Source organism: Chrysemys picta, chromosome 8, assembly GCF_011386835.1.
Source record: "Chrysemys picta bellii isolate R12L10 chromosome 8, ASM1138683v2, whole genome shotgun sequence".
NCBI lineage: Eukaryota > Metazoa > Chordata > Testudines > Emydidae > Chrysemys > Chrysemys picta.
The window spans coordinates 4,254,224-4,266,375 of record NC_088798.1 but is presented as its reverse complement, the minus strand read 5'-3'; the positions used below and the strand labels follow the sequence as shown (position 1 = coordinate 4,266,375).

The 12,152-nt window shown below is 41.9% G+C and overlaps 1 protein-coding gene across 15 annotated transcripts in view; it reads right to left on the bottom strand.

Annotated features, from left to right (window-relative positions):
* MAST2 (microtubule associated serine/threonine kinase 2) overlaps positions 1-12,152 on the bottom strand; it is a 325,477-nt gene that overhangs the window by 7,721 nt on the left and 305,604 nt on the right. For all 15 annotated transcript variants that reach the window (XM_065553746.1, XM_065553747.1, XM_065553748.1 and 12 more), the window contains 6 exons: positions 11,907-12,016; positions 9,864-10,015; positions 8,500-8,810; positions 4,682-4,897; positions 2,523-2,749; positions 892-1,014 (listed from right to left, as the gene is read on the bottom strand). In XM_065553746.1, coding sequence (XP_065409818.1) covers positions 892-1,014; positions 2,523-2,749; positions 4,682-4,897; positions 8,500-8,810; positions 9,864-10,015; positions 11,907-12,016 — 1,139 coding nt within the window. The remainder of the gene's footprint in view (positions 1-891; positions 1,015-2,522; positions 2,750-4,681; positions 4,898-8,499; positions 8,811-9,863; positions 10,016-11,906; positions 12,017-12,152) is intronic.

Genomic DNA, 12,152 nt, shown 5'->3' with positions numbered 1-12,152 from the left:
TCCTGAATGCCTCAACTTACGCTTTGTAAGGCACCAAGATATCATGGTGATGGTGCCAATACATACTACCAATGAGAACTACAACAATCTTCCTTCTAGAAATTCAGACAAAGCAGCATTCTTTGGCACCCAAACCTGTTCCCTACTTATGTGCCTGACCCTTTCTTCATGCTGACAGATTGACAGATATCCTGAGATGCATCAGGCATCCATCAGCATGAATCTACACTGATGGTGTCTAAAAGCAATAAGAAAAATACCTCATTTCTTCCATGTGTGCAAACCCTACCAAAGGCCTGTCTTTTGGAACTGTTAAAGGGTTTATTTTATTTCCATAAATGTAGTCAGCACACAAGGAGGTATCAAAATACAAGTCATTTAGCTAAATACTTTCAAGACCAGCTATTACAAAGCCTCTTTTAAACACTGCTGACAATAATCCTTGAGAAAATAGTATTAAGAGCTAATAACATTAACAGCCTAAAGCAAAACAAAATTAATGGGAAAAATGTGAGGGTGTTTGTTTGTTAAAATGATACAGGGGGGTTATTATAGTTACACCATATTAACCTATTTAATGCTTTCAAATTCATCATTAAAATCAAACAAATGAGCATCTCTTCTGGTGCCAACTATACCCGATAGGCCTTAACTTTCCACAAACATTAATGGAATGTCAGTTTAAAGTGAAACAAGACACTTTTGGAGACTTCGGGAAAGACTTATAATTTCTACCTGGCAATGGGATTAAAGCAAAGGCTAATGATAGGAGCCAGGTATTTAACTTGCATTTAAAACAATCCTCTGACAATCAGATACTAAATGGGTTTTAAATCAGTTTTTAGGTATGTACTGTCCACATTCTATAATACAAGCATGTTCCGGCCCTACCTTCAGGATCAGTTCCACCACTTCAGTATGCACCAGTCCATGGACAGACTCTCCATTGACATGGGTTATCAGATCACCTTCCCGCAGACCTGCTTCATTAGCAGGACCTCCTTCTTCCACATGCTGGCAATGACAGGGAAATTATTTACTCGAAAATACACAGGAACAGCGGGACCAGACCAGACCCGAGGTCCATCCAGTCCAGGATCCTATCTCCAACAGTGACCAATACTAGATGCTTCATAGGAAGGTGTAAGAACCCCACAATAGTAGATGTGGGATAATCTGCGCCCCACAGGTCTCATCCTGATCTCTAGGAGTTAGAAATTGGCTTAAGCCTTGAACCATGAGGTTAAGTGTCATTGCACATTTTTGCTCATTATATTATCGCTCTGAATACTCTTGATATCCATATATAAAAAATTAAGTCCACTGAGCTTCAGAATTAAGCATCCTGGAGCATGTCTCTTGGAAGCTGGCTAAAAAGTCTTGTAGCCTCATTCTCCTGTCAGACTAGTTTCCAGGCATTGAGATTGTACATATCATGCATCTGACTCCAAACAAATTCTTTTCCCATCTCCCATCATTTAGCACAGTACTTTCTAAACTGTGATGCCCTAATCATCCCATAAGGCTTTTCCCCCATTGGTGATGCTGCCATCCACACCTCAAAATAGGGGCTTGCAACCTTAAGGTGAGGTGTAACTTGTTGCGGCAGCTTTCTCTTCAATATGGACTGAAGAGGTTGCAAGCCACAGTGCTAATAAATACAGAATTTGTCAAGGGAAGGCAGAAGGGACCACGGGAAGCTACTATCATTATGAGAAAAATCCAGTTCCAGATCATTTTTCTACTTAATGATCAGCATCAAACAATGATCACCACATACAAAGACTGGCTCTCCTAATGAGGTCTGCAAAACACTGATATAGAAGGATATTAAGAAACCATTCCCTTCCACCCTCTCTTATAACTCTAAAACAGTGTATTTTAAATAATATACACCATTTTGGGGGAAATGATTATGGTTAACAGTCATATACATTGCCAAAGAAAGATCACATAGATCGTATACTGTGTAAGGGGAAGGAAGAGAGATATGGAGAAACAGCCAGTAAGATCCCTTGGCATAATACACAGCTAAACTGAATGTCAAATGGCTGGACAATCAATGTAAAGGCACTGATGGTTTAAGGCATGTAATCAACTCCAAGTGGCTGTCTTGAAAATTCCAGCAGACTGGGTTGATCTGAAGCAAACTATCACTGCTTATACAGCTCACGATGAATTAGCTGTAACTGACCCTCATGTGACAACCCTAATAGAGAGCAAGAAGAGTTGCACAAAGACAAATGCTTTAACGTATGCACTTCTGGTAAAAGGAGGCAGACCTACGTTACCAGTGGTGGAAAAAGGAAAAAGCTGTTGTGATTTTTGTGACGGGGTTGGACTGCTGCTGAAACAACCCTTAGGGTTTTTAAAGATTTTGTCTGTCGAAAGACTCCTTTGGGTCTGAATTAGGAGAGGGGATACATGGCAGCAAAAGGACAGAGTATAGATTAAACCTGCAATCTTGAAAGAAAGGATTCCCGGCCCCTAAGAGCATTCTTATTAGAAAAACAGTGACTTACCCAGACCATGTGATGCACAGCATAGACGTCAGTATCCCCCATGTAGACTCGAATAGCACGAAGGGTAAAGCCGTATTTCTTTCCAGCCCGATGGATAATGATTGGTGGTTTGGGGTTTGTGATAGCAGGAGAAAAGTCTCGGCTTGGTGAGGAGTCCCTTGAAGATGGGTTGGAGGACAGAGAATGAGGTGACATTGGACTAGCCAATGGGGAACAAGTGTGGTGATCTACAGTGATGATACAAAGGAGTGCAAATTAGAAAGCCTGACCTTCAAAGGGAAATATAACTCCTGTTAAAATTCTAAATGAAAATGAAATGAAATCTTCCTTACGTTTTTATAACGCTAGTGAAAGCGGCATTAAAAATTCCTTTAGTATCAAATGTATCAAGGTTCATTTCCTGCAGTCTTTTTAATTAATAAGTGCTCTGAAAGGTCAAAATCAATGCTGTTTCCAAAAAAGTGAGTGCTTCTTATTGTGTACTTAGTACAGCATTGTTGTTTGTCATCTAGAATTACAGCTGGGCCAATGTGTCCATTTTGAAAAGCTATTTTCAGGGATTCATTATGCAACCATAAATATTTGCTCCAGGTAGAATCCTGGAGTATACAGTTTCAGTCCACCAAAGATTTCTTTTACTATATTTTATATAGATACCTGCTTTTATATATATGGGATGACAGTTTCTAGATTAGAGAATATACTGTTCAAATAAATAGTCAACATGGGGTGGGTCACTTGTTTGCCCAATGTAACTCAAAACCAACCTGGATTTAAAAAATGAAATTTGATATGAGTTGGATTACTACTGGCTCAAGGAAGTTGTGGGGGTTTTAATTCAGAAGGAGCAAAATATTTACAAGTAGTAGGTAGCCAATGCAGGAGCATTGTAATGATTTAAAAATAATATTACAAATGAGCAGCTGCAGAACCCAGCTCCCCTCTTACATGGGTGTGATTCAATTGGCCTATTGGCTAAAAACTATTACAGTTGTTACTCATATTATTAGTAACAGCACATGTATTAAAATAGTCTTACTATACTTAGATAAGCTGATAAAATAATTTACATTACAAAACATAAAAAATATGAACTGAATACACAACTCCTGTATTCGTCTAGGAAAAACTGCTATGAAGTGACCATTAAGAAACACCTGCTGAGCCATCTATTACGTATTTACCTGACAGATGAGAACAGTTCTGTCGGAGCCTCCACTGGATAATTAAACAAGCATTTTAGAGAATTTCAGGAGGGAGCTGGTAGTCAGAAAACCAACCAACCCTCAAACGGCAGGAAATGAAATGCAAGTCATCACAATGGAGCCAAACAGCAATCTTCTGTCTGTCTCCCAGGTTCCAACAGAGACATGATCGCTGGTATTGCTGTACCAGGATATTGTGCTGGCCTGGCACACTGGCACTGTTGGTTGGGCTGCAAATTGCAGGGACGTTCCTGGTCTCCTACTAGGCAGGAACAAGAGAGTCCCTGGGACTTCCAGTAAGGCCTTGAGCTCTACACAGGGGAGGTGGGAGGTAGTGGGCACAAAGCAAGAATTCCTCCCAGAGAGTCTGCTGAACCATGGCCCTTTCTACCCCGGCTTGACAGAGGCTTCTAATGCATGACACAATCTGGTGCCAAAAATGATAAAGATATATCCATATCTCTATATACACACCGTTTGGTACTAACTTCCTTAAATGTATTTAACCCTCTCATCTGAACATTTCTGGAAACTGAATGCGCCAGATATGTATGATTTCAACAAAATGTTAGGGATATCAGGTCCAGAGAAGTAGCAGCACAAGGGTTAAACTTGTTTTGTCTGTAATTTTAATAGATATTCTTGCTGCATCCTTGTCTAGAGACCAGCCAAAGTTCTTGGAGCCAATTTAAACAAAAGAAGCTGCTATCGAGACACTGAGACACAGCTGTCATTTATGGTATCTGTAGTCACAAGATCACAAGTACATCTCCGCCTTCAGCAAAATAATACTCCTTTTCCACGTAAGTGGCAAATAGGCAGGAGTCCCAATTCCTCTTCCTTCAGGAACAATATCTTTATTGGCAGGAGCAGAAAACATAGAGGTCCCTTCTGCAGGTCTTTTGTTCAAGGCATTCACATTTTTACAATATCTAAATGTGGCTTATTTCTTACCTGAGGGAATCAGGAGGGAGAGGGCTGTAGCTGATGCCGATTTAATCACTTTGTTGACAGGTCTCGAGGTACGTTTCTCCCCCGATTCCCCAGAGAGCAACCGGTGCCGTGCCCGCCGTACTGCCAAGTCGCTGATGGCTTTTGGAGTGGTAAAATCTGGACCCTCGTTGCTATTGCTACGAATGCGCTGATCAGAGAAATCTGTAGTGCTCCCGGCTACAGTTTAAATTAAAGTAGATTAGAACCATAGGGAATTCCTAACAGCATATTCCCCCGCAGGCAAAATATATGAAATCAAAGTCATGTTTACATGTAGTCCAACAGTGAATTTTACTCAGAAGCAAGCCCAGGGCTTGAGTTCTTATTTATAGAAATTTATAACCGCTGGTGTTCTTCTGTATGCCAAGAATTACCTGTTTTTCATTTGTTGGAAAGCCAGTTCTTGAAACTAAGTTGCTGCAGTAATAAAATTAGATGGAGCCTAACTCTCTAGCACAGCTTTAAAGTAGTAAGCCATTTAGACAGAATTGTTTATATGGCAAATAACCAGGGGAGGTTTGAGGAAGTATTCTCATTATTTTTATTACCAGCAAGAACTGTCAACCTTAAAGGCTGCAACAACTGAACTAGGTTTTATGCTATTTACAGAAGAACGGCCATACAGGGTCGGATCAGTGGTCCATCTAGCCCAGCATCCTGCCTTTCGACACAGGCTGGAAGCAGATGCTTTGGGGGAGGGGGAGGCACAAAAATTACATTAGAAGAGTTTAATTAACAGTCTAATTCAGCGGTTCTCAATCTATTTACCATTGTGGGCCTCATATGCAGCTTCTCTGTTAGATGGGCCACATCCACACAATATATATGTTACCTGTATGACCCTGCGGCTGTCATGGGCTGCAACTGGGTGCTGATTGGGCCGCACGCAGCCCACGGGCTGCAGATTGAGAACTACTGGTCTTGTTACATGATCACATACTATTTTTTCCACGGGACCCTGCCTCATTCAGTGTACAGAATGGATGGTGCTCACGCAGTGAGCAGGTGTTCAATATTTGATCTTCTTTGTTCAATGTATGGTCCCAGGCCTGTCCTACTACACACTGTTCAAACTCTTCTCTGAGGACAGAATTATTAATTTCCTCCTGGGCTTCTCTATGGTGCCCATCACTATAATAACTGAGTGCTTCACAAACCACTCCTGGGAAACATGGGGGGTTATCATCCCCATTCTACAGTTGAGGAACTGAGGCAGAGAGCGATTAAGGTCAAAGGTATTCATTCATTATGATTGTCCAAATTGAGGTGCAGATGAGCTAATTTTTCAGAGGACTTAGCATTATATAGCACTTCATATGTTCAAAGCACAGACTTCAGTTGCAACTGTGAGCACAGCACTTCTTCAAATCAGACCCCAAACCTCAAGTCAGCACCCAGAAAAGGAGGAACACCACAATAAGTGACCATCTGGGAAACGTTTGGTTTAAGCAACTGGACCGGCATCTCATAGGAACTCTGGGGCAGAGGCAGGGATAAAATCCAGTTCCCCAGGGAAGCATTCATCTATGACCATGGTATTGTCTTTTCTCTTCCTGCAGTTCCCTGCCTCATTCACTCCACACCTTCCAACTTCTGAAACAAATGAAGCAGGGGTCTATAGACAATAGTCTCCTTCACTACACAACTCTGATTCATCCCCACAGCAGATCTGATCTGTGCACTGTGTGAGGCAGGGGCCCTGCGGAAAATATAGTATGTGATCACGTAATTAAAGGGTGGGAGGGATAGCTCAGTGGTTTGAGCATTGGCCTGCTAAATCCAGGGTTGTGAGTTCAATCCTTGAGGGGGCCACTTAGGGAGCTGGGGCAAAATCAGTACTTGGTCCTGCTAGTGAAGGCAGGGGGCTGGACTCGATGACCTTTCAGGGTCCCTTCCAGTTCTATGAGATAGGTACATCTCCATATTATAATGTAAATGCACAAGGGAGCCAAATTAAGGTTGCACAGGCAATCTTAATTCTGCCATTTACTATCTTTTGAGTGCTTGACTTTGTAACTTTAACAATGCTTTTTAAACAGTTTTTTGGTAGGTAATTTCCGAGGTTTTTAATAAAGCAAGCTGAAAAAACAAACTCCATCTTGCGACATCATATTAACACCCAAGGGTCATCAGCAGGGTTGGGACCTTTAGATCCACTGCACAGACCTCTGTTACTTGAGCTAACGGAGTAACCGATAGCAGTAGTAGGTTGTCATCCTCTATGTCGATCACCATTAGAGGGGTATGGGACACTGCCTGTGGATTTCGAAGATTTCAGAGGAATGGTGAGACTGAGAATTATTGGTTACATTCTAGGCTTGGAAGGAAGTGTGCTCTAGTAGGCACAGATGCTTCTGCCTATTTCCCCTGAGTTTGACCCATTCTGCCCTGTCCCCTCCAACCAGTCTCTGTCCCAGTCCTGTCTCTTCCCCTCCCCTGGTTCCTTGTCCCAGTCCCATTCTCCTCACCCTGGACAGTCTCAGTCTCCACTTCTCAGGCTTCTCATCCCAGTCCCAGTCTCCTTGCCCTGCCCAAGTCTCATCCCTCTTTACTCTCCATCTGAATCCCCTCTCCACCAGCTGTTCCTTGTTTTTCTCCCAACAAATTGTCCAGTCAGTCCCGGTTCTCTCCCACACACTCTGGCTCCTTGTCCGATCTGTCTTACCTCTCCCATCATCTCCTTCCCCCTACTCCACTGGTTCTCAGTCTCAATCTCCTAACCCAGCCAGTCCCATTCTCTGCCCCGCTCCCAGGCTCCTCATCTGATCTCAGTCTCCCCCACACCTACTGGCTTCTACTGCCCCCTCCAGTTCACTCTCTGGATTCTCATCCCAGTCACCTTGCCTCGCCAGGCATAGCCCCCTTCCTCTAGCTCCCAGTCCAAGCTTCCTTTCCCAGACAATCCCATTCCCCACCCCAGTCCTTCTTTCTCCTCATCAACCTCCAGTCCAATTTTCTGTCCCACCCCAGCCCCTTCTCCCAATCTACTCCCTGCTCAGATGCTGCTCTTATCCCATATTCAAATCAGGCAGCCTCCTTCTCCATACTGCTTGGGCCCAGCATGGGGGTCATCGAAAGCACAGGAGAGAGAGTCTCCCTGCTCCCAAGTCTGGGGTCTGGACCTGACACAGCCTGCAGCAGCCTAGAGCTACAATTTCGGATACAGTCCTGCCCAGGACAGATGGAATGTTCTGAGAATGTAGGTGTTAAAATCTAAGACGTCTCTACTGAGCATGTGCAAACTGCAATTTTTTGAATGGCTTATAACTTGGCGGGGTTTTACTGGGATGTCAAAGGTCAAGTCTCTGCTCCAAAAGAAGGGAGGCACTACAGCTTTTCAAAAAAAGGTTACCAGATTATTCTTTTTTTTTAACATGGGCAAAACATGTTAAATTTCCCCCTAACCTTATTCTTGGAAACAACTGAACTGTTTGGGCTAAAATTCTCCTAAAAATTCAGCCCAAGGCAGACACCTGGCATGGGAAATTTCAGCCCAAACAGTTAAAATTTTGTAAAGTTATATGCAACAGGGTCTTGCAACTGTTGGGCGACCTTGCCGAGTTTAAAGAGGGACTAGTCTGAAGTAAAGCAAACAAGTTTTAAGAGATTAAAAATTACTTTAAAGAAACACACAAAGCCACAGTAATTTACTAGTGCAGTATTTACCATGCAATGCTAACGAAAGATGTTACTCATAAAACCACATTTTAGTGCAACTAATATTTACACCCTAAAATGGACTTCTTGATGGCAGTGATCCCATCCCACCAGGTGCATACCTGTCAGGGTTGAGCTGCTGATGTTGCTGATGGTTGAAGAGGGTGTTGTTGGCCCAGTGTCTTCATGTAAGTGCAGCTCTCGCTCCACAGGTTTTTCTGGAATTGGCAGGGGGAGCCCCTCACGTGACTGTACTGTAGATAGTAACGTTCCATCTGACTGTTGCTTTTTGGGGGCAAGTCCTTCTTCCTCAGCTGAGATGGCGAACCGGGGCATGTCGAGAAGCCCCGAACAACGCCGCCGAACAGTAAGAGGCGGACTGGAGTCGCTCTCTGTGTGTGAGGATTCAGACACGGACAAGCGCTTACGCAGTCTGAGGAAAAAAAGCATGACCAGGTCACTGGTTGGGCTGTGATAATTCATAATGCCAAAGAGCAAGTGGTTGTTATTGGTATCACAAAAATAATGAGTAAGCTCAAGTCAAAGCAATATGATTCCAGGTTCAAGCCTCCCAATTTGTCTGGGGAGGAAGCTTAGTTTAGGGTTATTGTTTGGACCATTAAAAGTTATGGGTATTTGCAAAATTCAGATCTGGATTGTTTTCCCTTATTAACTTTTTAAGATAAGTACAAAATCAAACAAAATACAACGCAATGAAGGTGAGACAAATTATTATAACAATCGTTATTACCAATAACAGGGCACAGAAATGCAAACACTTGTACCTATCATCTTATGCTTTTACCTGCTCTTTTTAATTTTTTAGACTTATTTTTATAACAACATTTTGCACAAGCAAGGCCTGAGCAGGATCAGTTTATATTAGTTACACATGTAATCTATCAAGTGTTTTCAGTAAAGGTGTCATGTAGGAAAGACATTCTAGATCACAACCACCTTAAATGCATCCATGTGACACCATGTTTTAGCAGATGATCCCCCATTCTGTAACTTGTGTAGTTATTTTCTCCATTAAGCTGAATCCAACAATTATTTCAATCATTCTGGGCACAAGGGAGGTGTGTGAGATTTCTATTTTCTGAGTATTATGACATTTTGCTAACAACAGAGATGACAGGACACAATTATTTCTTGTATTCAGAACTGTGGAAAGACCAATATTTTTCTGATTTGTGGCAGGAGAGAATGTGGGGAGAACTGGATTTTGAACCCCTGGAGGTTGAGACGTTTGGATTGGGAATTTTGTCCATTCTCAGGAAGGAAGTTTTGCTTACGAGCAGAATACCCTTTGCTTTATTTTACATCTTCGCTGTAAGCTTACATAATGTTAGACCTTAATGAGATGCTTTTAAGTAGTACAGAGATTTTACACTGAATTGCAGCTGTAAGAGTTTCTGATGTCAAAGTAGATGGGAAAAAAGCCTTCTTTGTGATTAAATAAAAAGTACAAGTCTAATAAACTCACATTTCAGGAGAGCCAATCACCCAGCTGCGATCCCGACTTTTCAGACCACCGAGGCTGTCTAGCCGATCATCTTTTTCCTCGCTGAGACTGCGCTTAGTTGGTGGTGTTTTCCTCTCTTCGTGGATGGAAAGACGTTCCATACTGCTGTACACCTGCATATAGCAAAAGCTCTTAAGATCCATCTGTATGAAGCATGTAGTAAACAGTCCTGCAAGTCCTTATCGAATCAAAAGGTATTTCTCTCCCAGAATGGAAGCTTGGTTTAAAACCTGAACTTGGCAACGTTCTTTGATTAGCTAATGCAGGACCCAACACAGATGTGATATGCTCAGTCAACGTATATCGGGGAGAAGGGAAGAGGCAAGATTTTATAACTGTGACATATGTCCTTCTGCTGTAATACCTGCACTCAGATATGCAATTGTGATGCTACAAAGGCCATTTTAATGCTAAAATTTTAACCGGCTCCACAAAGTGCTGAAGGCTCAAGGCAGACATCTAGATCATGACATCTTACCACACAAACTCAACTCTGCCATTAGCATCCTGCTGATGACCTCGTTTCATTACTGTGATTCTATCAATATTGCCCCAAGTTCACTAAACCTTTTCAACAAAAGAGTCTCGTCCTCTTTAAGGAATTTGCTGTGCTGCTCACAGCTCAACCAATGTGCCTCCCTCTGCTGTACAGTGATATTTTAAATAATTAACCAATTAACAAACAAAAAAACCTTTTACAGCTTTTAAAACTCTATTTGATTGTGGACCTGATTTTCATAAGATGAAATTAATAAAAATGCTGTTATTAAAAATACAGCACATCAACAAGAAAGCTATTAATAATTTATTTGGCTAAATTGTCAGACAAGCTTTTCAAAATATAAAGAGCTTTTTATTCTTCCCCTTCTACAGATGTTGCAGCATTTTCTAAATCTGAACATAAACGTATTGCAGTGGACTTTCTCTCTTTGTGCCAAAAATACTGAACCGAAGTTGCAGCCTAACAGATTAATTGCTTCTCATAACAGGGGGATAAGGTGGAAAAGGAAATCAAGACTTATGGATTTGTAAAAACCTGTTCAAGGTCCCAACTAATTCTCAGGTCCAATTTCAGTCTTACTTATAGTGGTGTAAACCAGGAGCCAGCCCTCTGAAGTTAATGCTAGTTAAAACCATGGTGATACCTGAGCCAGGTCCACAGAGAAGACTGGATAATATTACAACCCTCGAGGTACTTTCAAATAGGGCAGTGAGATACTCTCTTTCACTGTTATAAAGAGGACAGTGATAAACTGTTCTCCGTGTCTACTGAAGATTGGACAAGAAGCAATGGGCTTTATCTGCAGCAAGGGAGATTTTTTCTTAGCTATTAAGAAAAACTTTCTAATTACAAGGGTAATTAAGTTTTGGAACAGGCTTCCAAGGGAATCCCCATCACTGGAGGTTTTTAAGAACAGGTTGAACATCTGCCAGGGATGGTCTAACTTTACGTGGTCCTGCCTCAGTGCATGGCACTGGATATGATAACTTCTCGCGGTCTCTTCCAGCCCTACATTTCTATGATGCTATGATACAGGGGTACTGTATGTAACTCTTATTAACACTAACAGGCCCACCAAGGAAGGAAGATGTCTTAGTGTTTAGAACAAGTTCAGGTCTGTTTACATGCATGGTGAAACAGCATTTGGACCATATATGGAGCCCGTCACAAAATGGACTTGGGTTTTTATTTAATATCAATAGTAGACCTATTTTGAGACCTCTTGAACCCCACCTGTTATTTCAGGGCAACCTAGAATAAGCGTTGCAGTACTACCATGTGTACAGAGTCCATTATTGAAGATAAACTACTGCAGTACAGACAGCGGACACAAACCACGGTGCACTGTCCTTTCTGTCTAAAATGCTTAACTTCAATGAGTGTTAAAGACTGTGTGGCCCCTTCGTATTATTTGAACATTGTTTTTTTTAGAGGGCAACTTATGACTTTAACAGAAAAATCTACATAAGACTATGATTTTAAACAAACTAGTATGCCCTTACCTTACTGAACCGTGGTGAGCAAGATGAGAACTGCCTAATTTCTACATGATCATCATCATTTGTGTCTTCATCTTCTTCTGAATCTAGGTGCTGGTACCGTTCAGAACGAGCTATGAACAAGGACACAAACTGCAGTATAATTAACCAGCACTTAGAGAGTTCATGCCCTTTGTACTTTCTATAAAGTACGTCGAACAGTAACTGATGCTCTCAGGATCAGTCTGCACATAGCAATTCCTACTTGTC